This window comes from Camellia sinensis, chromosome 7 (genome assembly GCF_055761805.1).
Source record: "Camellia sinensis isolate YWXY chromosome 7, ASM5576180v1, whole genome shotgun sequence".
Classification (NCBI taxonomy): domain Eukaryota; kingdom Viridiplantae; phylum Streptophyta; class Magnoliopsida; order Ericales; family Theaceae; genus Camellia; species Camellia sinensis.
Window position 1 is genome coordinate 154,460,572 of NC_138967.1, and position 27,164 is coordinate 154,487,735.

At 40.1% G+C, this 27,164-nt stretch overlaps 1 protein-coding gene across 1 annotated transcript; it reads right to left on the bottom strand.

Moving 5' to 3' along the window:
- Positions 1 to 17,675: 17,675 nt before the first annotated feature.
- LOC145796223 (uncharacterized) lies at positions 17,676 to 18,398 on the bottom strand. The gene has a single exon (XM_082881271.1). It carries the CDS (start codon positions 18,396 to 18,398, stop codon positions 17,676 to 17,678), a length of 723 nt encoding a protein of 240 aa, XP_082737397.1.
- Positions 18,399 to 27,164: the final 8,766 nt, after the last annotated feature.

Sequence of the window (27,164 nt, forward strand, 5' to 3'; positions counted from 1 at the left end):
GTTTGATAAGCTCGTATAGCTCGATAAGGCCTCATGGCTTTGGATTTTTGTTTGTAATGAATGGGTATGTTTTTAGACATGAAAACTGTGTTGAAAATCAAACAAATCATACAAATCAAACGCACAACCACTGTGTTGAACTTAACAAATGTGATTTCTTTCCAAAGAGAGAGAGAGAGAGAGAGAGAGAGGGGGGAAAAGTTGAGGAACTTGACAGTTTTATTGATCTAGAGCATTTGCCCAATATGGCTTGTTGAGAAATTTCAAGTCTCTGGTTTCATGGATCAAAGGGCCTTGTGATTCAGAGATTAAGTCTTTAAAGGGTTGATTAAATTTTTGGTTTTGAATGTTATCTCTGAGTGTTGAGTATTTGGATATGGATCTGAGAGAATTACTGACAAGGTAGGAGTGAATATATATATATATATATATATGTATTATACATATATATCTCTGTGTATCTATTTGTGTTTAGATGTATCAGATAGTGATGGAGAGATAGATGATAATGAAATCAAGTTTTCTGTGGTTGATCATGGTTGTTAACATATAATATACTATATACTATAGTGCCTTTGTAGTGTCTTTGTAGGCTGTAAAGAGAGCTTACCTTTGTAGCTGTAAAGAGCACACCCACTACCACCTTCAGCTTTGACAAACGTCTTTGTATTATCTTAATGTATATTTGTATGCTTTCGGTGAGTCAGTATTCCAACTATCTCCTTCTCCTCTCTATAAAGAGAGAGAACTCATTCTCTTGTAGATACACACAAACATAATAACAGATGGTGATTATACAATCTCTCTCTTTTCTCTCTCGCTCAATTATACAGTCTCTCTCTTTTCTCTCTCGCTCCTTAACAATCTTACATGGTATCAGAGCACAGTATTACAATTCTGGCATTTTTCAATTTTGGTGCTTAGTCCCGTACACAGTGGAACTACACCAACCTGCTCGGAATCTCCTTACGATTCCAACGGCACCAATCCCGTCACCAGAAACACAGTCACGCGCTCTCACGCGCCGTCTCTTTGCTCGGCACGTCTGTGATTCCGTTGCCACGCTCACACGCGCCTTCACGCGCCTTCCACTCTGTCCTTTCGTGCGCCGAGCCTGCTATCGTGCACCCGCGTGCGCCATCCGTCTACCGTGACCCGCGTGTGCGCCGTTCCGCTATTGTGCACCCGCGTGTACGTTCCGCTACTATACGCTGCAAGCCGTCTCTGCTACCGTGCGCCGCACGCCCTATCTGCTAACGTGCGCCGCTGACATCATTTTTCATCCTGCTGACATCATCTCTACACAGCCCACCTTTCCTAGCTATTTTCGGCCTTCCGGACTCACTGGTACACTCTGTTTTACCTAATTTTGCTCCTACAGGTCTATTCCTATCAATTTAGCCCTACTCAACTATTATTATGGATCGTCATGATGCCTCCCATCCCATTTCTGTTATTTTGAATGGTGCCAACTATGTTCTATGGGCACAAGCCATGTCTTCCTTCCTCAAAGGAAAAAAGCTCTGGCGAATTATCACCGGGGACATGACCCAACCGATGAAAGACACTGCTGAAACCACTGTTTCTCCTGCTACTCCTACATATGAGGATCGTCTTGAGGAATGGGACAGTAAGAATTACCAAATCATTACCTGGTTTCGAAATACTTCTGTTACGTCTATCAGTCTTCAGTTTGGTCGCTTTCAACTTGACTCTGTCACTACTCCTGCAAAAGACATCTGGGATTTTTTGAAAGAACGATACCAGACCACTGGTCTTGCTCATCAATATCAACTTCAGAGCCAACTTCATAGGATGCGCCAAGAATCTAGTCAGTCCATCAATGACTTCCTTTCTCAAATGTACTCCGTTTGGGACCAGCTTGCTCTTTCCGAACCGACTTGGCCTCACCGAAAAGATGCTGTTTTATTTACTGCTTATCGTAGTCAGCAAAGGTTGGTGCACTTTCTCATGGCTCTCACTTCATCCTTTGAGCCCGTACGTGCCTCTCTTCTTCATCGCCATCCCTTGCCCACTCTGGAACAAGCTATTTCTGAGTTGCTATCAGAGGAGACTCGTCTTGGTACTCTCCAAACTCATCATGTGGACTCTGTTCTTGCCACTCCTCCGTACCGGCCATCATTCACCCAGCGGACCACTGCCTGCCTCTACTGTCAGAATCGGGGCCTTCCTTCCACACATCTCCTGGTCAATTGCACTGTTCGAACCTGCCGATACTGCAACAAACTTAGTCCTGGTCATCTGCAACAGGATTGTTTTCGCAATCCATCCCGCTCATCCTCCAACAGCCACTTTTCTCGCGGTGGCTCTCCTCGGGGGAACTTTCATCGTTCCCGAAATCAGTCTCATTCTGGGAATCAGTCTCATCACACTACTGCTGCTGCCGCTGAGGGTCTCTCTGAGTCTCCTGCTCCGCCTACCCCTCTCTTTTCTCCAACGAATGTCGAGGCCATGCTCAAACACCTTCTCCCCCGAACTGGTACACCTCCTCATACTGCTTTGTCTGTAATTCTAGGTAACTCTTCTTGGTATTTTGACTCTGCCTGTTGTAATCATATGACCTCCAGTTCAACTATATTTTCTTCAATCTCTTCATCTCCTCATATTCCCTCAATTCAAACTGCTGATGGTTCTCTCATGACTGTCCGTCATATTAGTACTGTTTCCACATCTTCTTTATCTTTACCTCAAGTTTATCATATCCCTGCTCTCACTCTAAACCTTATCTCCATTGGTCAATTATGTGAACTTGGTCTAACTGTCACCTTTTCTGCTACTCATTGTTTGGTACAGGACCCTCAGACGAGGCAGACCATTGGGATCGGTCGTAAGCACGGACGTCTCTATGAGCCCATTCACCTTCATGTTCCTGACTCTCCTCAGATCGCTGCTCCTGCATCTGCTTCCTCATTATCGCCTTTTTATCTTTGGCATTGTCGCTTAGGGCATATTTCTATTAATCGCTTAAAGTCTTTGGTTTCTAGCGGACAATTAGGTCATGTAACTCCAAATACTTTCGATTGTATACCCTGTCAACTTGCCAAACAACCTGCTTTATCCTTCAATAAAAGTACTTCTGTTTCCTATGCACCTTTTGATCTTATACATTCGGATATTTGGGGCCCCTCCCCTACTACTACTATGGGGGGATCTCGTTATTTTGTTGTTTTTATTGATGATTTTTCACGGTTTACTTGGATTTTTCTCATGAAAACTCGGTCTGAACTTAAAACCCTTTATTATCAATTTGCCCAAATGATCCACACCCAATTTTCCAAAACCATCAAACTTTTTCGCTCTGACAATGCTATGGAGTATCGGGATTCTGATTTTCTTTCTTTTCTTCAGCGTCATGGTACACTGCCTCATCATTCCTGTGCTGGCACGTCCCAGCAAAATGGTCGTGCTGAACGGAAACATAGGCATATTCTTGACACTACTCGCGCTCTCCATCTCTCTTCTTCCTGCCCTGAAAACTTTTGGGGGGAAGCTGTCCTCACTGCTATCTACACTATCAATTATGCTCCTACCCCTGTCATCCATAATCAAACTCCCTTTGAACGTCTGCATGGCACTCCCTCTCCCTATACTAATCTTCGGGTTTTTGGCTCTGCCTGCTTTGTTCTCCTTCAATCTCATGAACACACCAAGCTTGAACCTCGTTCTCGTCTTTGTTGCTTTCTTGGGTATGGAATTGAACATAAAGGTTTTCGCTGTTGGGACCCTCTCTCTAAACGTCTTCGTATCTCCCGCCATATCGTTTTTTGGGAGCACAAAATGTTTTCCTCCTTTCACTTACCTGTACTTTCCACTGATGTACTATTTACTAATCCTTCCATAGATCTCTTCTCTGATGATTTTGATACAGGTTCCTCCTTCATTGAGACGCCCTTGCTACCTCCTGCTCCCGACCCGCCTGCTCTCTCTGAAGGTCCACCTCTCCCTGCACCACCTTCTTCTCCACCGGTTCTTCCGCCTACCGATCCTCCTACGGGTCGACCACACCGGGTAACTCAACCTCCTATCCACCTTCGTGACTATATTGTTGGGTCTGCTGCCTTTTCTACTTATGAACCTTCCTTCTATCGTGAGGCTTGTACTAATCCTCTTTGGCAGCAAGCTATGACTGATGAACTTCAAGCTTTGGACAAAACTCATACTTGGGATCTTGTTGATCTTCCTCTTGGCAAAACTGCGATTGGCTGCAAATGGGTTTACAAAATCAAGACTCATGCTGATGGCTCTATTGAACGCTACAAAGCTCGTCTTGTTGCCAAGGGTTTTAACCAGGAATATGGGATTGATTATGAGGAAACCTTCTCCCCTGTTGCTAGGCTTACCTCTGTTCGCAGTTTACTGGCTGTTGCTGCTGCTCACCACTGGGAGCTCTTTCAAATAGATGTCAAAAATGCTTTCCTCAATGGTAATCTTCTTGAGGAGGTCTACATGCAACCTCCACCTGGATCTACTTTTCCCCCTCACAAGGTTTGCAAACTACAGCGTGCCCTCTATGGCCTCAAGCAAGCACCCCGCGCTTGGTTTGCTAAGTTCAGTTCTACCATTCACGACTTCGGGTTCACCTCTAGCTCCTATGACTCTGCTCTTTTTATACGGACTACTCCTCATGGTACCACTCTTCTCCTTCTGTATGTGGATAATATGATTATAACTGGTAATGATGCAGCTGGTATTCTCCACCTTAAACGTTTTCTCCACCGTCAGTTTGAGACGAAGGACCTTGGTACTCTTAACTACTTTTTAGGCCTTGAAGTCTCTCATGATTCTACTGGCTCTTATTTATCTCAGGCCAAATATGCCTCCGATCTTTTGGCTCGTGCTGGTCTTACCGATTGCAAAACTACATCTACTCCAGTTGATCCTCAAATTCGCCTCACTCCTCTCGATGGGGCTCTCCTCCATGATGCTACTCTTTATCGCCAGCTCGTCGGCAGTCTTGTCTATCTCACAGTGACTCGTCCTGACATTGCTTATGCTGTTCACATTGTTAGTCAGTACATGTCGGCTCCTCGCACACCCCACTATACTGCTCTACTCCACATCATTCGATATCTCAAAGGCACTCTGTTCCACGGTCTTCACTACTCTGCTTCCTCCTCCCTTGAACTGCGTGCCTTTTCTGATGCTGATTGGGCTGGGGATCCTACGTATCGACGCTCCACCACAGGTTTCTGTTTCTTCTTAGGGGATTCTCTTCTTACTTGGCGTAGCAAGAAACAATCCCTCACTGCCCGTTCTAGTACTGAAGCTGAATACCGGGCTCTTGCTGATACTACTCAGGAACTTCTCTGGCTTCGCTGGCTCCTCATTGATATGGGTGTTTCCTCTTCAGGCGCTACCTCTCTTTATTGTGACAAGCAGAGTGCCATTCAGATTGCTCACAATGATGTGTTTCATGACCGCACCAAGCATATTGAGATCGATTGTCATTTCATTCGACAGCATGTCACACGTGGTACTGTTCATCTTCTCCCTATTGCTTCTGCCGATCAACCTGCTGATATTTTCACCAAGGCTCATCCTCCTGGGCGCTTCCGTGATCTTGTTTTCAAACTCAACTTGGTCGATGCCTACCCTCCTTGAGTTTGCGGGGGGCTGTTAACATATAATATACTATACAATATAGTGCCTTTGTAGTGTCTTTGTAGGCTGTAAAGAGAGCTCACCTTTGTAGCTGTAAAGAGGTCACCCACTACCACCTTCAGCTTTGACAGACGTCTTTGTATTATCTTAATGTATATTTGTATGCTTTCGGTGAGCCAGTATTCCAACTGTCTTCTTCTCCTCTCTATAAAGAGAGAGAACTCATTCTCTTGTAGATACACACAAACATAATAACAGATAGTGATTATACAGTCTCTCTATTTTCTCTCTCGCTCAATTATACAGTCTCTCTCTTTTCTCTCTCGCTCCTTAACAATCTTACAATGGTGATTCATCCCGAGGTTCATTTATGAAAATATGAAAGGGTGATGTTCAGGTGTGTCGTCGCCACCGTCGCCGAATGTGTGTTTGTGTATTTCCATCGCCATTCTCTCGTTGCGCCATCGTTACTGGCATCATTGTTGTTCTCTCATCTGTGTGTTTCCATCGCCGTTGCCGTTGTCTCTGGTTTGAGAGCTAAGAGAGAAGAAAAAGAGGCTCAAAAACAAAAGAAGAAGGAAGAGAAGGAAAAAAAAAAATTCTAAAACAACATCATTTTAGACTGTTGTAGGAGTTACAGCAGAAAATCACGTCAGACGATCCGAATTCCCCAAGAATATAGAGATTCAAGTACCCCTTCCATTACTTTATTATAATAAATTCTGCCAAAAAATCTTATAATGAAATTGTTTTTAATCATTACTTTTTTATGCCTACAGCATCCTGAGGCTCAAGTTTTGATTTATTTATTTTTATTTAGATAATAATATTTTATGTGGGTCGTTTGATTTATTTGCTAGTGAAAGTAGCCAACAAGACAACACTCAAGGTTGGCAATAGGACACGAAAAACTATCGCATGAGTCTGAAATTTTATGTAGCCATGTGGCTATCTAATGCTATCTTGTCATTCTTTTTTATTTCTTTATTTTTAAAATTATATTTGATGTTTTGAAATTTTTATGTAATTTGACATTGACAGTTATAGTTAGGAGAAAAAAAAAATTGGATCTCCAAAAGGAGAGTTCTAAAGAGCTCTAATGGTGCGTGAGACTTACAATGATATAATATTTGTGTCTTTTTTTTTTTTTTTATTGTCAAATCATTAGAATTTTGTTTAAAATTTTTAAATTAGAGGAATGAATCATTTTTGTAATTAGGAAAGGACATATGTTTGAATTGATAACTACATAGGTATAATATCAAAATAAAAATTTTATGACAAAAAAGTATCAACAATAATTCACATATTTGTATTATGAAATAGAATAGATAGAATATCTAATTATTTAAACTTGTGTTATTAACATAAAATCTACTTTTATAAAACCCCTTTTTCCCTGTATGCTAAGTTAATTTTTGTAAAAAATACACTTAACTATTTTTTAAAAAGAAAAATGTTAGGAACTCCCTTACGGATTCTGAATTTATCCCAAATGTATTTGTATTATAGAAATTAAATTAATAAAATATAATGTCCACATATAAAATGAATCTGAACTATTTTTTTTTTTTTCTAAATAAATTCTAAATTGATAAGAATAAATTTATAATATTATTATTTTTAAGAATTCACCCATAACCAAATCGAAACCGCTACCGCTACTTCTCATAAAACAAGACAGTGACAATAAAATTAGTGTGTTTGGTTTGAGTTTTTTGGATTAAGTTTTTTAAAAATTAAGTTTTTTAGTTTTCATATTTTTTTGTTTTTAGTGAATATTTTAAACATTTTAAACATTTTTTTTACTTTTTTAGATGCACCTTACTTAGATGTATCTAAAAAGTAAAAAATTTGTGAAAAAATATATTAAAAAATTAATAAATACATAAAAATACAAAAAATGTACATAATTTTCGTATTTTTTTTGTATTTTTAGTATTTAGTGAATTTTTAAAAGGTTTTTTTCACAAATTTTTTACTTTTTAGATATAATTATGTTAGGCATGTCTAAAAAGTAAAAAAAAAATCTTAAAATATTAAAAAAATTCAGTAAAAACAAAAAAAATACGAAAAATAAGAAAGTAGAATTTTTTAAAAACTGTTTTTGAAAAAATGGAACCAAGCATAGTGTGTGCCCACGATAACCTTAAGTCATCACAAGCTTACAATGACATGTATAGGTGTCGTTAGAAAAGTTCGCTATTTTAACTAACTTTTTAATTTTTAAATTATTTTAGTTTAATTAAAAAAAATTATATTTACAAAGATAGTTGTGGAGAAGTGATTTGAAAATACTCTTGGATCCTAAAGAACGTTCTTGATCATCTGATTGCCACCTGAAAAAATGATTAACACTCCAGTCGGGGGTGCCGGAATTAGCATTCCGACGGACAAGTTAATATATATCTTCTCTCACTTGTTTGTGTCTTAAGTTTTTTTAGTCTGTTCTTACATACCTCTCTTTGGTAGATGCTCCTCTCTTTGATACTCGTCCCTGGTCTCGAGGGTCGGGCCCACTTTTAATCCAGCTCATAACTGCTCACTCGGCCATTTTGCCGTGTGCCTATTCGCACTCGGCTTCTTGTACGTCTGATTCTATGGCCGATTTAACTATACAGCTTCAAGATCCCCCAAGACGGAGCCGAATAGTATATATCCTGATTTTCTTCAAATTCATTTGGTTTTCCTACGAATACCATTATTCGGCTCCCACAGTTGCCCCTCGAACATCCTACTAATGCCAGTTAGTCGGCATGTTTGGTCTTGAACATGGAGAGTGAAAAATACAGCGGCTTCCCTCATTCCAACACAAGTGTCAGAACGTTTACGCTTTTTAGGAATCATTATAATTTCCCTCCCCTTCGTGCGCTTCATTCATTTAATGCAATTTGAAATCATGTTGTCTCTTCAAATGTTTTTTTTTTTTTTTTTGAATACGCAAAGCTTCTTGGTTGCCTGTCAGTTTGCCTCCTTCATTTCACGACCTCTACAACTTCTCCTCGTTCCGCATTGTCTTCCCTACTTCTTGTAAGTTCTCCTCTTCTCCAATTCGACTCCCATTTCCTTGTTTGTTTTTTAGTTTAGCGTACTTCCTGTACTGGGTAGGATGGCAAAACATTTGAAAGCCCTTCTTTCTGCGGATCGAGTTTTTGGTTTTCGATGCCATTTTTTCATTCCTGACGACGTCCATCTCTCACTCGTGACAGAGAGCATAATTGACATGGAGAAGACCGATGAGAGTACAATCATCTTTTCTCTCCTGTCAATCGCTGAGGGCGGAGTCTATTTCCCCCTTTACCCGTTTTTAAGGACCGTCCTTCGTCACTGGGGTCTAATCCCTTCTCAGCCTAACGTAAACTTTTACCGAATCATAATGGGAATTGTAGAATTAAACCGACGCCTTAGGTTCAACCTTGGAATCCCTGCTATTCGGCATTGCAATGCCTTGGCCAAATCCTCTGGCCGGCAGGGGCACTACTTTCTCAGGGCCACGGACACCAACCATCATTTGGTGACTATGCTTGCCAGCTCTGGCAAACGTGTTGACGATGTCATGGTCGTTGTCCAAGGCAACTGGGAATTCGGCGAAGGCGAAGATCTCCTAAATCCTGTGCCTAGACGAAAAGGCGAACCAGGTGGCCACATAGTCCTCCATGTGTATTTGTTATATATTTACCTGGCTTAGATTCTATGCACTTACCGTTTTATTTACGCAGGTAACAATTTGAAGAAAGTTCTGGTCTCGGCCGACGACACTGTACTTGCGCAAATCAAAACCGCGCTCCAGTTCTTCGGCCGTCTAAACCTCCAAAAGTAAGGGAGGGCAGCCCACATACTTCTGAGATACAAGCCAACTTACGCTACATTTTCGGCGACAGATAACATTCCGATTCCAAGAGGCAAACAACAACCCCGAACTTCAAAAATCTTAGGGAGATTGGTCTTGAAGCTTCAGATTTAGAGCCGGCGAACAAACAAATAGTCGAAGAAGCCGCTGAGCAGCCGAATCAGTCCACCTTGGATAGATTCGATAGTCTTGGAGAGAAGGTTGACGCGACTCTAAATTTGGCTTTTGAGGAAGCTGACCTCAATCCATCCAACCCTCCATCCACTTTAGGCTGAGCAGACGTCTCCTTTGAAGATATTTTTACCTACTTAGGGGACCTTCCCGACACATATCCTGAGAACATGGCTGGGGAGTCGCTCACGCAGATGGCCAGGAGAAAAAACGTCAAGAGGATGGCCGCCCGGAGGAAAACCGAAGCCAACCGATCTGAACCTCCACCGGTTGTTGGGGCTAAGTCTTCTCCGCCTGCTTTTGTGGAAGAAATGACTCATATTGATATGGCCGAAACGGAGCACATTGTCGATCAACAAGGCAATCAGGAGGCCGAGCATAGGGGGAAAAACGTCATACCGAGCACGAAGCCGACTCTACAGAAAACCTAATCGATAAACGACCGCGTATAGAGGAGTCAGACTTGGTTGTGCCATTTGTCATATAACCGAGGATAAAGAACGTGCCGATTGCTTCTGATATATCGGCTGTGAAAGACCCTACTGTGGCCTTAAGCATGGCCTCTTCAATTTCGCTACCGGTTAACAAAGCAACCTTTCGGGCGGAGCCGAATTTGCTGTCAGTAGCATTAGTCGCTCAATCGGCCATATTGGTACATGACTTGAGCCTTGTCTGCAGTCTTGCGTCTAGATTTTTTATTTTTATTTTTTATTTAACTCTAATTCCTTGTTTTGCAGATGGCAGGCAGGATAGCTGAGATTGGCAGCCGTCAACATGATGTTATCAAACAAATCAGCTTTCTCACAGCCGAAGTTGAAAATGAAAAGAGCAAGGCCATGGAGGCCTCTTTCAGAGTTGACTCCGAGGCGATGAAAGCGGCAAAAGAACGCACGAGGGCCGACGTCGATTCAGGAAAGGCCAAGAGTTCCAACCAACTCAGGTTGGTCGCTGAAGAGAGAACGAACACGAGCGATGATGTGCTCAAGTTAGCCAAGGAGGTGATTGCCAAACTAGGGGCTGATTTGGAAGCATCGAAAAAGGCAAAGGAAATAGTCAACTCCGAGATTTTCAAAGCATTCCAAGCTGAGAAGGACGCCGCCTTGGAAAATTACGTGGAAGAAGTACCCAAGTTCGAGAATTGGGACTTCAAACACAGCTGGCTCAAAGCCCTCCTTGCCGTTAATGTGACATTGGCACAGCCAATTCCATACGAGCCGGTAGACGTTGAGCCGTTGGAGTTTGATCCTGAAGATTGACTAAGGAGTAATTTTGATTTTTGTTAGGCATCTTATGTGCCTAGTTTTTGTAGATTTTTGTTTATAGATTTTTGTTTATTTGTTTTAGTTAGAAGCTAAATGTAAGGTAATTTTCATGTGTAAAATGACTACTATTTGTAATCAATTTATTAATGAAAATTTCCTTTACGTTTCTGTTTGTCTGCTGTATATGCTAGTTACCGGCTAAGTAGGATGTAAGATCATGAAATGAGTAAATTAATTCGGTGATAAAATAACTGCGTATCTTTTACGATTTAGCTAAATATATTAATGAATCTGCCCTTACCTCAGCTAATGAATGAACTGGACCGCCGAATATCGGTAGTTCATGGATTGGCTGGGGCACATCTACCTAGCGGCGCAAAGCTTTGAAATGTAGCTGAGTAGATTGATGAATCTGCCCTTACCCCAGCCAATGAATGAACGGGAACGCTGAATATCGGTAGTTCATGGATTGGCTGGGGCACATCAACTTAGCGGGGCAAAGCTTTGAAATTTAGCCGAGTAGATTAATGAATCTTCCCTTGCCCCAGCTAATGAATGAACTGGACCACCGAATATCGATAGTTCATGGATTGGTTGGGGCACATCCACTTAGCGGCGCAAAGCTTTGAAATATAGCCGAGTAGATTAATAAATCTGCCCTTACCCTAGCTAATGAATGAATTAGACCGCTGAATATCGATAGTTCATGGATTGGCTGGGGCACATCAACTTAGCGGCGCAAAGCTTTGAAATTTAGCCGAGTAGATTAATGAATATGCCCTTGCTGCAGCTAATGAATGAACTGGACTGCCGAATATCGGTAATTCATGGATTAGCTGGGGCACATCCACTTAGTAGCGCAAAGCTTTGAAATATAGCCGAGTAGGTTAATGAATCTGCCCTTGCCCTAGCTGAATGAACTGGACCGCCGAATATCGGTAGTTTATGAATCGGCTGGGGCACATCCACATAACGACCCAAAGCTTTGAAATGTAGTCGAGTAGATTAATGAATCTGCCCTTGCCCCAGCTAATGAATGAACTGGACTGCCGAATATCGGTAGTTCATGGATTGGCTGGGGCACATAACTTAACGACGAAAAGCTTTGAGGTTTTGGCGCAGAGTATTGAAGAGATCGGCTCGGGAATGCTGCACCCATAATTAATAAATGGGGTGGGGGCTGCGTGCGCGTAGGTGCCATTTTTGCGTTCAAATCCAACAAATTGTGAGAGGGAAAAAAGCATTGTGTCGAATCGAGTTGGACGACTCTGGATAGAAAGAAAACTATTCTCCAACAGTAAAGGGGAGGGTAGGACACTGGCAGCATTGGACGCAGAGATGAATCGAGGTGGCGAGCCTACGTGCACGGGGAGTAGGATGTCGAAGGAACATGAGAGGCATCACTCCCCACGTCATTGAAATAGGTCACCTAGGAAGGAGAAGCAGCAACGAGGTAACTCCCCTCGTTTGAGAGGAGAAACTAGTGAACCATCGCGCCCGTTGAGTTTTTCGGTCTTTGTTGGGAGCAAACCGATGACGGAAGCGGATTCGATTATCCGCAACCCAAATGTGGCAGTCGAGTTTGCTCCACAGATTTTTTTGCCAAAAGTCCAGCAGTCAATGGTTGGCTGGGCTGATTATGAAGTTTTTTGGGAGGGCGTCCATAGAGCCGTAAAGGGGTTATATACCTCCTATGAAATCGGCATGCGTCTTCGTGCCGCGCGAAGAGAGATAAAGCAAAAGGACGATCGCATTCGCAGCTTGCAAGCTCACGCAGAGAAGGCTGAAAATAAACTGAAGAAAGCTAACACCTATGAAACTCAATCGGCGAGTCAAGTGAACCCGATTGTCACAGAACGAGTAAACCGGCGAATTTTGGATCATGCAATTGTCGACCGAGAAATGGTGAGCATGTTTGTAATAGAAGCTGTGAAGACTAGGTCCTATGAACAAGGCTTCTATGACAGCCGAAAAATTGGAATAGACAAGACGAAGGAAAAACTAGTCGAGGAAGTTTGTCGATGCGAAAATCGTAGATTTAAGCATAGATGGATCAAGGCTCTCTAGGCTGCAGGTGTTGATCCGGCGTTGCCTTTATATCGGAGTTATACTTTTCCGTTTGAGGCTTTCGACGCCGAAAAGACTAACGACGAAAATGGAGCTGAATAATTTTACATCATTCCATTTTTATGTAAATCATGTATTCACGATCTATTTAATGAAACATTTTATTTTGAATGTCTATATTGTTTCAATCAATGTTTGTAAATTAAGTCATGACCATCTACTACTTTATGTCAATCGCATTTGCGCTTGTCAATCACAATATCCACGAAGGGTGCTCCGAATTCAGAGACTTATTCGTCCCAAACGTGTCATTCACGAATTGGGCTCTGAATTCGGAGGCTTTTTGTGTTGTCCAATCATGATATCCATAAAGGGCGCTCCGAATTCGAAGGCTTTTATCTTGGCCAATCGTGATAACGAAGGGCACTCCGAATTCTAAGGCTTATTCGGCCCAAACGTGTCATTCACGCATGGGGCTCCGAATTCGGAGGCTTTTTATGCTGGCTAATTGTGATATGTACGAAGGGTGCTCCGAATTCGGAAGCTTATTTGGCCCAAATGTGTCATTCACGCATGGGGCTCCAAATTTGGAGGCTTTTGTGTTGGCCAATTGTGATATCCACGAAGGGCGCTTCTAAATTCGGAGGCTTATTCGGCACAAACATGTCATTCATGCATGGGGCTCCGAATTCAGAGGCTTTTTGTGTTGGCCCATCGTGATGTCCACAAAGGGCACTCCGAATTCGGAGGCTTATTGTTATAACATAACTCACAAGACAAGAAAGAAAAGGAATTGCATTGGAAAAATGAAAAGATGTACAAGGCAAAAATTCAAAACAAGCTTTCATGACGTACAAGTTTTCTTAATGATAAAATTTGCGCAAGTGTACGGAATTCCAGGGACGCGGAAAATTTCTCACATCCATGTCTTTGAAACGATATGCCCATGTTCCTGTGATTGAGTCAATCTGAAAGAGGTCGTCCCAGTTAGGACCTAACTTTCTGTCAGCAGGATTCCTAGCAGCGGGAAGCATTTTTTTGAGAACCAATTCTCCTGGTGTATAACGATGTAGCTGTACACGTTGATTATACAATTTAGCGAGCTGTTGCTGGTACCGTGCCATGGAACGAGGGCATGATCTCGGCGTTCTTCAATCAGAGTGAAGTCCAAGGCCAACATCATGTCATTTCGGCCTATGTCAAAAACCTTCGATTTCAAAATTGGAAGGTCGATCTCTAGGGGGATGATTGCTTGGGTTCCGAAGCATAAAGCAAACGGCGTTTCCCCAGTTGATCGCCTTGGAGTAGTGCGATGAGCCCACAGTACGCTAGGCAGCTCTTCGACTGATTTGCCTTTAGCTTTCTCCAGTCTTTTCTTGATGCTGTCCAGAATGACTTTGTTGGTGGCCTTTGCTCGTTGCTTTGTGGGTAAGTCGACGAGGAAAAGTAAGACCAGATACCATACGTGTTGCATAATTCTCGATACACGCCACAATCAAACTGGGTACCGTTGTCTGAGACAAGCGCTCTTGGTATGCTAAATCTCGTTATGATGTTTTTTCATACAAAACGCTTAACGTCAGCATCTCGAATATGTGTTAGTGCCTCCGCTTCGATCCATTTTGTGAAATAAGAATCGCCTGTTCCCTAGAGCCCGCGGTAATGGTCCAACGATATCAAGCCCCCATTGAGAGAACAGCCAAGGACTAGTGACAGAGTGTAACTCCTCGTCAGACAGATGAGTTAAAGAGGAAAAATTCTGGCATTGTTCACATTTCTTAACATAATACTCGGCATCAGTTCACATGGTCGGCCAATAGTACCCCTGCGTTATGGCTCGATGGGCCAGAGAACGTCCGCATGAGTTCCTCGACTTTATCCGGGCGAACACATTCTAAGTACGGCCCAGAAAGAGATTTTTTGTAGAGCTTTCCTTGCGGATCCAAGTAGTATCAAAGGGCTTTGTTTCGCAGCTTGTGTGCATTTTTCTTATCTGTCGAGAGCTGCTCTAGGAATGCAGCGATAGGGTCCATCCAACTTGGACTTGGTTCAATAACGTTGATTTGGACCGATTCTAAAGAGGCAATGCTCGGCTTAAGGACGAACCCTACTTCGATTGTCCGCTTAATTTTTGAGTTGATGGCAAAAGCTACGCAAGCCAGGGCGTCCACATACGTATTTTGATCTCAAGTTATTTGATTCAGTTCGTGGTGATCAAATTTCGCGAGCAAAGAATTCGTCGTTTTCATATAAGCTGTCATGCGGTCATTTTTGGCTGCATATTCCCTTTTCAACTGTTTGATTACTAGCTTTAAGTCACGGAAAACAAGCAAACGCCGCGCACCAAGGTGAAGTGCATTTCGTAGGCCGGTTAACAATGGTTCGTATTCAGCCTTATTGTTTGATACATAGAAGCCTAGTTTGGCAGCCTATACTGTCATCGCCCCTTCGGGGGTCATGATTACTATGCCAGCCCCACTACCACGTTGGTTGGATGACCCATCACAATGCATCTGCCAAACGTCACCAACATACATTCTCCAGTTGGGCTTAGGTTGCACTTGATCAGACTTAAAGTCGGTGAGGGCTCCTGTGAATTCGGCTACAAAGTCGACGAGCACTTGCCCCTTGATGGAAGTTCTGGGTAGAAATTGGATATCATACTGGCCGAGTTTGAAAGCCCATTTCGAAACGCGCCCTGATGCTTCCGTGCTGCAGAGCGCTGACTGAAGGGGATAGTCCGTTTGTTTTGAAGGATTAAGGTGTGGGATTGGACTATTAGTCTCACCGAACTAATAATTCATTGTTTGTTTCAATTTTTTTGCTCCGAACTAATAGTCCTCCTAGACTATTAGTCCCATATTTGTGAGACTATCCTATCCCATGGGAGGGTGGGATTATTTCCATGGGATTGGTATCCCATGGGATTAGACTCTGAAATGTCCATTTTACCCCATGCTAAAATAGTCTTTTGAACATTTATAAATTATTTTTTTAGTGTTGTTAATTTAAAATTATATATTAAATAAAAAATTTAAATTATAAATTTAATTTAATTAAAAATAATAAATTAAAAATTATGGCCTTAGAAATTAAATGTTTTTAGTGTTGTTAAAAAATTAAATTTACATATTAAATAAAATTATTTTTTTAGTGTTGTTAATTTAAAATTATATATTAAATAAAAAATATAAATTATAAATTAAATTTATTTAAAAATAATAAATTATAAATTATGGCCTTATAAATTAAATTTTTTAGTGTTGTTGACATTTAATTTATATATTAAATAAAATTATTTTTTATTGTCGTTAATTTAAAATTATATATTAAATAAAAAATATAAATTATAAATTTAATTTAATTGAAAATAATAAATTAAAAATTATGGCCTTATAAATTAAATTTTTTTAGAGTTGTTAAATTATAAATTATAGATTACAATTTTAAAATTATATATTAAATAAAAATTATAAATTACAAGGGTAAAATAGTCTTTTGAACATTTATCCTTATCCAGTCCATCTAACCAAACACTGAATTCACTAAAAAAGTCCAATCCAGACATCTAATCCCATGACTAAACAAACATAGGATACAAATCCAATCCAACCAAATAGTATAGGGACAATGTATCCTGAAACTAACAGTACGATGGATTACAATCACCCCTTATCCAGTCCGTCCAAACAAACACACCCTTAGTACCCTAATGGTATGTCCCTAAAAATAATGCATCAGTTTTCTTGCAGCCATGACGAGAGTAAGGATAAGCTTTTCCAATGGAAGGTAACGTGTTTCGGCGTCGGCCATTGCTTTGCTCACATAGTAAACTGGTCACTGCTCCCCAAGTTCTTTCCTTAACAATATGGCGCTGACTGTCCGGTTAGATACCGCCAGATACAAAATGAACAGATCGCCTACCTTAGGTGTTGCCAAGAGTGGTACTGATTGGAGATAAGACTTCAAGCCGTCCAAAGCAACCTGGCACTCGGGGGTCCATTCAAATGCTCTGCCTTGCCAAAGTGTGTAAAAGAATTGTCGGCAAGGATCGGTGGAACGGTTAATAAACCTGTTGAGTGCGGCAGCCATTCCCATCAGCTTCTACACCTCTTTGATTGACAGAGGGGATCCAAGCTCTAGAATTGCCGTTATTTGCCTCGGGTTAGCTCCGATTCTGCGGTGGTTAACGATATAGCCAAGGAATTTGCTGGATCTGATGTCGAATGCGCACTTTGAGGCGTTTAATTTCATCTTGTACTTTCAAAGGATGCCGAATGTCTCTACCAAATCGACTAGATGGGCGTGCTTTTCCTTGGATTTGACCACCATATCGTCGATGTATACTTCCATGGTACGGTCGAGTTATTCCCTGAACATGACAGTCACTAGTCTTTAGTAAGTTGCCCCTGCATTCTTCAACCCGAAAGGCATGACCTTATAGTAGTAGGTTCCTCTTAGGGTGAGGAATGCGGTTTTTTCTTAGTCCTCCAGATGCATGGCAATTTGATGGTAACCCCTGTAGGCATCCAAGAAGCTCATGTGTTGATAATGTGTCATTGCATCTACGAGTTGGTCTATTCTGGGCAAGGAAAAACAGTCCTTGGGACAAGCTTTGTTCAAGTCCGTGAAATCCACACAAACACGCCAAGAGCCATTCTTCTTCTTTACAACCACAATATTGGACAACCGTGTGGGATAGGTTACTTCACGAATTGCCCAGCATCAAGTAACCGATCAACTTCTTCAACAACGGCCGAGGTATGCTCCGCGGCTGACCGCTGACTTCTCTGAATAATTGGCTTACATTTCGGGTCAATGTTTAAGCAGTGCTGGGCCACAGATGGATCCACTCCTGGCATCTCGTATGGTGACCATGCAAACACATCGATATTGTCGAGTAAGAAGGATACTAACTCTTGCCTTTCAACTTTATCCAGGGAAGCGCCGATCATGAAGAACTTGTCAGGATTCCCATCAATTTCGATCCGTTCCAGGGCTTCGGTTGCATTTTTACTTGGGATCTTCCCAATGTCTTCGAGGCTCTCCTTATCCGGTACCTCAATTGAATGCACTTCCAGCTCTCTTGGTCTCTTTGCAGCAAGAAGATAGCATACATGTGTCGATTTCTGAGAACCTCGAATTTGTTCGATACCGTACTCAGTTGGAAAATGAAGTAGTTGATGGTAGGTGCTTGGCACGGCTTGCATTGTATGTAACCAAGTTCTTCCCATGACGAGATTATACGATGAAAGAAGCTTGACAACCAGAAATTCTACATCTACTGATCTGGTGCTCGCCCGAACTGGTAGTGTGATTTTGCCTAAAGGATACTCCGGGTTAGCATTGCAGTCGAATAACGGATAATCATCCGGAGGTAGATCCGAATCAGTGAAGCCAAGTTTGATAAAAGTTTTGTAATACATTATTTTCGAAGTGCTACCCTAGTCAATGAGAACACGCTCAATGGTGAATCTGTTTACGCGTAGCTCGATGACGAGGGGATCAGTGTAGGGGTGAGTTACTCCAACTAAGTCACTATCATCAAAACTAATCCTTCCAGCTTCATAGGGCCATTTCACTGGTGTGATTGGGCTATGGGGGCTAGACTGCAACTGAATTGTATGTACCTCGAATGTCGTCGGCAAGCTATATATCATATGAATTACACCAAGAGGAGGTGAGTCCGGCCGTAGAGCTATTGTATTTGATGGATTGTTCTTTCGGATATGTTGCATAAGACGGTCGTCTTGCACCAACTCCTCCAGGTGATCCTTCAATGCATAACAACTATCGATGTCGTGACCGTGGTCTTTATGATACTCACACCGTTTATCCCATCTTTTTTGTATCGGGAGGTCCCGTCATCTTGGTCGGCCACTTGAAGAACGGAAGGTGTTGAACTTTTGACAGAATCTTACTGATCGGCTCTGTTAACTCCGTGTATTTCTTACCTGAGCACCTTGTGCGCCTGCTATCCACTTGATACTGTTCATTAGCTCGATATGAATCGGTGCAAGTCATGCCTTTTGTCTCGTTTAGCTTGATTTCGCGGCTCGGGACTTCTTAATGGCACGACGCTAAGCGGATGAACGATTCCCAACGTGGCCGTCTCAACGACTTTATGTCTGGTTTTGACCCGCAGGGCATCGTCTTCCACTTTGCAATACTCTTCGACCTTCTTCATTAACGCCCAGACTATTTTAGGGGGCCGTCTGGTTAATGAACTGCGGAGGGGACTATCAAGATGCAATCTTATCTTAAAGGCGGTGATGGCCATGAAGTCATTGCAAGCATCATCTACCAGATTGAAGCATTCCCAATAGTGCGCCGAATATTCACGAAGGGTTTCGCCTGTTTTAATTTGCATCGCCCAGAGGGAATCAACTTGCTTTGGCTGGATCTCATTAGTGATGAATCTAGTCCTGAAGAACTTCTAGAGCTGATGGAAGCTCTTAATCGACGCTGGCTTTAGTTTATAATACCACCTGACGGCCAATAGTCCCAGACTGCTTGAAAATATTCGACACATGAGGGCTTCGTCGTCAACATGAAGTGTCATTGCATGCTTATAATGGCGAATGTGATCGGTAAGGTCCGATTTTCCGTCGTAGAGGGTGAACGACGGTGCTTTGAACTTTTTGGGTAGTACATCCCTTACAATTAGTCGCACAAAGGGGTCATGCTTATCTTCCTCATCCGAGTCATCGCTCCTCCCTCGTTTATGCCGTACATACAGACTTCCTTCAGATAAGCTGGATATATCAACTCGTTCTTTCTTTCTGGGTTCCGGGGATAGTGAGTCAGAATCACTGTCATTATTGTGTTTCCGAAGTCGACATCGTCGACCATCCTTCATTCCCAAAGGTCGACCCCGGTCTTGGCATACGGCTTGTTGGGATTTCGCCACCTCCAACGCCAAATCCTGGTGCAGGCGCTCGTTCTCAGCCATCATGTTCTTCAACCGCTGTTCATTTTGCTTTGCTTGATCCATAATCGTTTGCATTGTCTCATGCATTGAAGTTGAAGGTGAGGTCTGAGTTACTGAATCGAAGTTCAAGGCCTGTCGTGCGGCGATATTCTCCGGTCCAAGTATGTTTCTTGGAGTGAAGTCGTCTCTTGGCGTAGTTTCATTAGCGACTATCGAGGATCTTCTGTGACACCCGCCATGGATGTGTTTGAGTATTCCCACATGCGGCGCCAATTGTAGAGAAGTGATTTGAAAATACTCTTGGATCCTGAAGGACGTTCCTGATCCTCTGATTGCCACCTGAAAAAATGATTAACACTCCGGTCGGGGGTGCCGGAATTAGCACTCCGACGGACAAGTTAGTATATATCTTCTCTCACTTTCTTGTGTCTTAAGTTTCTTTAGTCTGTTCTCATATACCTCTCTTTGGTTGATGCTCCTCTCTTTTATACTCGTCCCTGGTCACAGGGGTTGGGCCCACTTTTAATCCATCGCATAACTGCTCACTCGGCCATTTTGCCGTGTGCCTATTCACACTCGGCTTTTTGTACGTCTGATTCTATGGCCGATTTAACTATTCGACTTCAGGATCCCACAGGATGAAGCCGAATAGTATATATCCTGATTTTCTTCAAATTCATTTGGTTTTCCTACGTATACCATTATTCGGCTCCAACAATAGTTGATTTTTTTTGTAGTTGATCGATGGTTGTGAGAGAAAAAATAAAATAATTATGAACTGAATGTGTCTTATTGGTTATTTTAATTTGTTTTATCTTTATTGATTATTTTAACCCAAATAACCCTTATAAGTCATTTGAGGTCCAAATTTTTTTTTTCATACCACGTTTCCTTATTTCTTAAAGAAAAATATTAAGGCGGTGAAAAAAATTTAAACTTAAGACCATTAATCTGGTAAACAACACCCGTTTACCACTTAAGCAATAGTTACTATATATTTTTAATTCAAAATCAATATTTTACAAATTTAATAGTATACTCACCGGGTAGGTAGGCACCCACACTAGTTACAATATATATGAGGTCAATTTGTATGATTGTAATAGAGTACTAATTATGATGGATTGAGGCTTCTTTTAGGAAGGATGGTTGAGTTGGATTTGGGGCTATTTTAATTATAAAAAAATAAAATAGTCTTTTAATCTATTAAGACAAAATTCACACTTAATTCATAATCATTACATTATTTCTCTTACAAAAAGTCAAAAAACACTTTCCAAATGAAACTTGTTAGCGTCGGACTAAATTAACCAAAAAATTAAAATGTCAACTCACTTTCCAAACGAACCCTAAATGATGTTATTTAGGTTCGTAGAATTTATTATAAGTCTCATTATAATAATTTAAATTATTCATTTTATATAATCTTTTATATATATCATCTTAATGGTGTTTTTTTTTTTTTTTTTTTTTTTTTTTTTTTTTTTTGGGTATAATCAAAACCAAGTTGTCATCTCTATAATGGAAGGTTTATTCGCTTGTACAAATCATAGTTGGGTTACTTATTGACAAGGGCGATGCCATTAGGGGATGATGGGATCCCATCCATCCATCATTCCATCAAAAAGGCTTGATTATTTTTTATAGTAAAAATTTTATTTGATAACTAATTGATATCATAAAAAAAAAAATTAAGGGACCATCCATTAAAAACTAAAACCCAATTGGAACCTAAATCCTTTTCTACTACGTTTCTTTTCTCAATACTTAAAGTCTCGTTTGGCATGCGAATATTTTAGTCAAAAAATTATTACAAAAATTAAAAAGTCTATAACTTATACTAAAAAGTTAAAAAAAAAAATTCCCTCTACTTTTTGTACATTTTTTCGTAAAAAATCAAAAGTCATTCTAAACATACTAATTTTTTTTTACCTCATATTTTAACTAAAAATTTAAAAAATTACTAAAATAATATATTCTCTAACGAGGCCTAAATGAGAGATCAATGGCGGGATAGTTGCTTGATCATGTATATAAAAAAATAAAAAATAAAAAAAAAGATGTGTTTGACACTAGTGATAATGAGCTTGTCATGCAATAATTCAAAAAAATGACACATCATCAAATAAGATTGTAAGAGTTTATGCCCCGTTTCGTAAAGCTGTGAGAAAATAATTATAAATTATGACTTAACAGATTATAGATTATAGTTTTAAACATAAGCTGTTAACCTATTCGGTACTGCTGTGAAATTATGAATTTAATCAGCAGAGTAGTGTTTAATTGAATAAGCTATAAAATAGCTTTTTGCTGTATAATGTCATTTTTGCCTTTTTTTTTTCTTTGTCTTCATTTTATTTTATTTTTTTCTTTTTCTCCTTATTTTCTCTTCTCTTCTTTCTTTTTTTTCATTGTTTTTTTTCCTTCTCTTCTTTCTTTTTGTTAATTTTGTTTAATTTATTAACTCATTACAATTAATATCCATGTATTTATATTAATGTTGTGATGTCATTACATATTATTTTTCTTTATATTAATTTCAATTAGTTATTTAATAGAAGTTATAATATTCATTTTTTATCTCATTTAATATAAGTTATTTCATTTTGTATTTCAGTTTTTTCTTCAATTTTAATTTTTTTTAAAATTGTGATTATGTTTTTTTTTTAATTTTTTTTCATTACAATTAATAATATAACAATTGTTATTTTTTTAATTTATTATTTTTGTCCATTACAAACCCTAGCTACCGTCGCCTGTGGCTAGGGTTTCACATCGCAAATCGCGATCGCGATCGCGGCGGTGAGCTCTGGTTTGTCACCGTCAGGCTATCTCGCGAAGCCGGCAAGATCACGGAAGGTTGACCGCGAAGAGAAAAGGAGGAGACGTGCAATGGAAAAGAGAAAGAGAGGAGATGACGATGGCGATCGTGGTTAGGTTTTCATACCGCGATTACGCCGTCAGTGGCTGTGGTGACAAGAGCCGCCGACGAAGTAGATCATGCCTTAGCCACCGCCTCTGATTCGTAAGAGAGAGAGAGGGAGAGAGCTCTGGTTTGTTTGCCAAAAATCGCCTAATCGCCGAAAATCGCCTCTCCTCTCTCTATCTCTCTCAAGTGAACAGTGTTTGAGAATATGAGGCTTATATAGTTGGGTTCTTGGTAATAGTTGAGATTGACGAGGGGCATTTAAGTAATTTTACCTCTCAATTTTTAGCTTTCCGCTTAAGCTGAATCTGAAAAGCACCCCTTCTACCACTCAGCCAAAAATCACTTTTTGACTTAATTTAAGCTACAAAAAGTGATTTTAAACTCTACCAAACACACCAAAACAGTTCAAAATAATCTAAAAGCTGAGTTAAGCTAAAATTAAACTCTACCAAACAGGCACTATGTATTTTTTGTTTTTGTTTTGATAAGACGTAGTATTTTATTAAAAGTTTATTCTATTTGGAGTTGGAGAAGTTCAAATGTCTATTAGTTTAAAGTTTTTGTTTTATATATATAGAATTTATGGAGTTTAAATTTTTTTAGTAACCCCATCCACAAATTTTTTTGGAGTCGTCACTGTTTATTAACCATAGTGAAGTTATATATCGGCACAATTAATATTTACTTGATAACCAAATTCACCTTATCAAATCTAATATTTATTCTATGTCACACCAAGTAACTATGCTATGTAAACATTATGTAGAGCTATTTCACATAATTTTTTTTTCCCTCCTCTACAGCACCAAACATTTAAATATAAATTTTTAAAATAAAAAATATATAAATTATTCATTAAATTTCACCACACATACAGGACCATTACATCATTAAATACACTTTTAAGATTTATTAGAGAGTTTTATGGGATTAAGTTTCGACGTCCAATAATTGTTTCACATGGTATGGTATTTGCCAAAAACAAAAAAAAAATGAACTCACAAAAAAGTAATGTATGATCTATTGGGCCTAGGTTTGGACATCCAAGAATTATCTCACATGGTATCTTAGAGAGAGAGTCTAAATGATTAGAAAATTTTCGTATAATTTTAATCAGAGTGTAATTATGTCTTGATTTGCCACATTAGTTTGGAATGGAATGGGGTTAAAATAGACAAAAAAAAAAAAAAAAAAAAGTCTTTTCAATCCCAGATTAAAAGTTATCACATTCAAAGTATAATCATTTTATTTTTTCTCTCACGAAAGACAAAAAAAGTCATAAAAAAATCCATTTATTTATACTATTATATATGTGGTGTCCAAGGGTTTGGTACTCTCTCCTTCTATCACGTGTCTCTTATTTTTTAATGAAAAAAAAAAAAGATAAACAAGACTCAAATCTTAGACCTTGAATTTGTCAAATAAGACTCATACTACTTGACTAGCATACAATATTTAGTAAATATTTTATTTTATATTTACTTATTTGAATTGCACTCATATTGTGTGTGCCACCCGCTAGTATAAATTTATATATAAAATAAATTTAAACTATTATTTTATAATTTTAAGTAAACCTAGTATATATAAAAATAAAAAAATGAGCACTCAGTCCATAAATTTAAATTTAAACTTTGTTTGGCCAAAGTTCAGCCAATAAGCAATTATGTCCATAAGGATGTGGTTGTGTACAATGACCAAACTACCTATATTAGACCATCTCCAATAGTTACTCAAACCTTTCATCGTATTTGAATTTGATGAAAAATGAGTTATTTTCCTGCTCCAACGGTTGCATCAAATAGGTATCAATTTGAGAATTTCACTAAGAACATATGTGCCTTTCATCAAATCACTTTTTTTTTTTTTTTTTTTTGGAACGGGAGTAAAATCCATTAAGGATAAGCCAAACGACACTTACAATGGACTTAATGCCTATACAAATAGAGCTTACTCTAAACAAAGGAAAATGAGCAAAGAGGCACACAGGTAAAGCCATAATAGTATCAAAGACATGATCATTCAAGATCCTAACCCGTACTACAACGTAGAAGCGATCATAAGAGATCATCACTAGGGCTAGTTAGAGATACCACAAAAGCTTCCATCTCAAAGAGGGTAAGTTACCAATAACACACCCATTGAGTCCAAAATATACAAAATACCAAATAAAAAAGAAATAAGAACTCAAAAAGCAAACCAAAACAAAGATTTTATGGGAAGAAGAAATCAAATCTGGTAGAAGAGTGGCAGTGGCGTGGTGTGGTGGTTTATGCGGCGAGAAACAACAATGGGCGGTAGATCTGGTTGTGGTGTGGTAGTAGCGACGAGAAGCGGCAGATCTAGCTTCAGATAAGAGGAGAAAGAAGAAGAAACTCAAAAACATCCACTCTAGGAGGAAGAAACACCTCACAAGGAGGGAGAGATTAGGAAGAAAGATCTCCCAAGGTTTATTTTGCAGAAAATAAAAGAAAAAAGAGATGAGAGAAAAGAGAGGTAGTCAGAGAGAGGCCAAAGCCCCCTTCTCCTTTTAAGCAGCACATTCACTCAAACAACCTTAGGAGAGAAAAACTTAGAGAAAATGTGGAGAGAAAATTCCTTAAGCCACCTTAACCAGATCTGAGTTAATAACAGTGAAATTTTTATTTTAAGCGATCAAATCACTAATCATTGTCATTGCCAGATGTCTTCCCAGATGACCACCTCAAGTTAAAAATTTGTAAAAAAATTTCACTGGCCTGCCAACCACCTGGTCATCCGCCTAGTTGACCACCTCAAGGCAAAGTGTATATATATATATATATATATTCACACTAGCTGGTCAACTGACTAGACATCCGTCCAGTCGTTCGCCTGATCGACCGATATTCTGATGAAGTTCCAAAATCTTCCGTTGGAGCACTTGATATCAAAGGAAGTTTTTACTCAAATTTTTACTCAAATTTGATGAAAAAATTGATACACCATTAGAGATGCTTATATATATATATATATATATATGTACACAGCTCAGCTTGTCCTTATTTTACACATTCTCTCTCTCTCTTTTTTCCTTTATTCTTTTCTCTCCCATCACCACCGCAAAACCCCATCCAGCACCACCGTCTAACGACGGCGGTTTTTGACTGCGTTATCTCAGTCGACATCTCATCTCTCTCCTTCCTCATTATGACATATAAGGTCCTAGTGTCCCACATATGGAATGGAGAAGGAGTTCCTGGGCTATAAAAGTAAAAACCTAGACCCTTATATAATATCGAGGTCTTTTCCCGGGTGGTGAAATCCCTAGCAAAACTCCCCAGTTAAGCATGCTTTGGCTGAAGTAGTTCTAGGATGGGTGACCCACTGGAAGAACAAATCCGTGCAAGCATGGCCTGAAGCGGACAACACCGATGATATGTGAAAGGTTGGAGCATTACAAATGGTATCAAAGTCGACTCTCCGAAGTACCGAGTGTGGGACCCTAGCATCTCTCAGTGCATGTGGGTAAGCTTTCGAGCTGGTAGGGTACTGCACGAGGACGTACAACCCTAAGGGGAGTGGATTTTATGGTCCCAGTGTCCTATATCGAGAATGGAGAAGGAGTTCTTGGACTATAAAAGTAAAAATCTGGACCCTTATATAGCATCGAAGCCTTTTTCCAAGTAGTGAAATCCCTAGCAAAACTCCCTAGTTAAGCGTGCTTAGGCTGAAGTAGTTCTAGGATGAGTGACCCACTAGGAAAAACAAATTTGTGCAGGCGTGGCCTAAATATAGATGACTTGTGAAGGGTTAGGGCGTTACAAATGGTATCAAAGTCGACTCTCTAGAGTACCAAGTATGGACCCCTGGCGTTTCTCGGTATATATGAGCGGGCTTGCAAGCTAGCAGGCTACTGTACGGAGACGTACAGCTCTATGGGGGATGGATTGTAAGGTCCCGGTGTCCCACATTGAAAATGGAGAGGGAGTTAATGGGCTACAAAAGTAAAAAACTGGACCCTTACATAGCATCGGGGCCTTTTCCTAAGTGGTGAAATCCCTAACAGAACTCTCTACTTAAGCGCGCTTAAGCTAAAGTAGTTCTGGGATGGATAACCCACTAGGAAGAACAAATCTGTGCGGGCATAGCCCAAAGCGGACAATACTGATGACATGTGAAAGGTTAGGGCGATACATGATAGGAGGCGAGACCTCATATGTTGTCCATTGTTGCCACTGCCGAAGGCCTGAACAAGAAGAAAGATTTAGATTGATCAGTGTTTGAGATCCAAGAAAAAAAACGATGGTTTGTAAACTGAGATCCAAACACTAATCGATCAAACTGAGGTCGATCCAAACACCGTCATCGTCG

Coding starts and splice junctions, on each gene's coding strand:
- LOC145796223 (XM_082881271.1), bottom strand. CDS start 18,398: ATGTATTACAAAACTTTTATCAAACTTGGCTTCACTGATTCGGATCTA.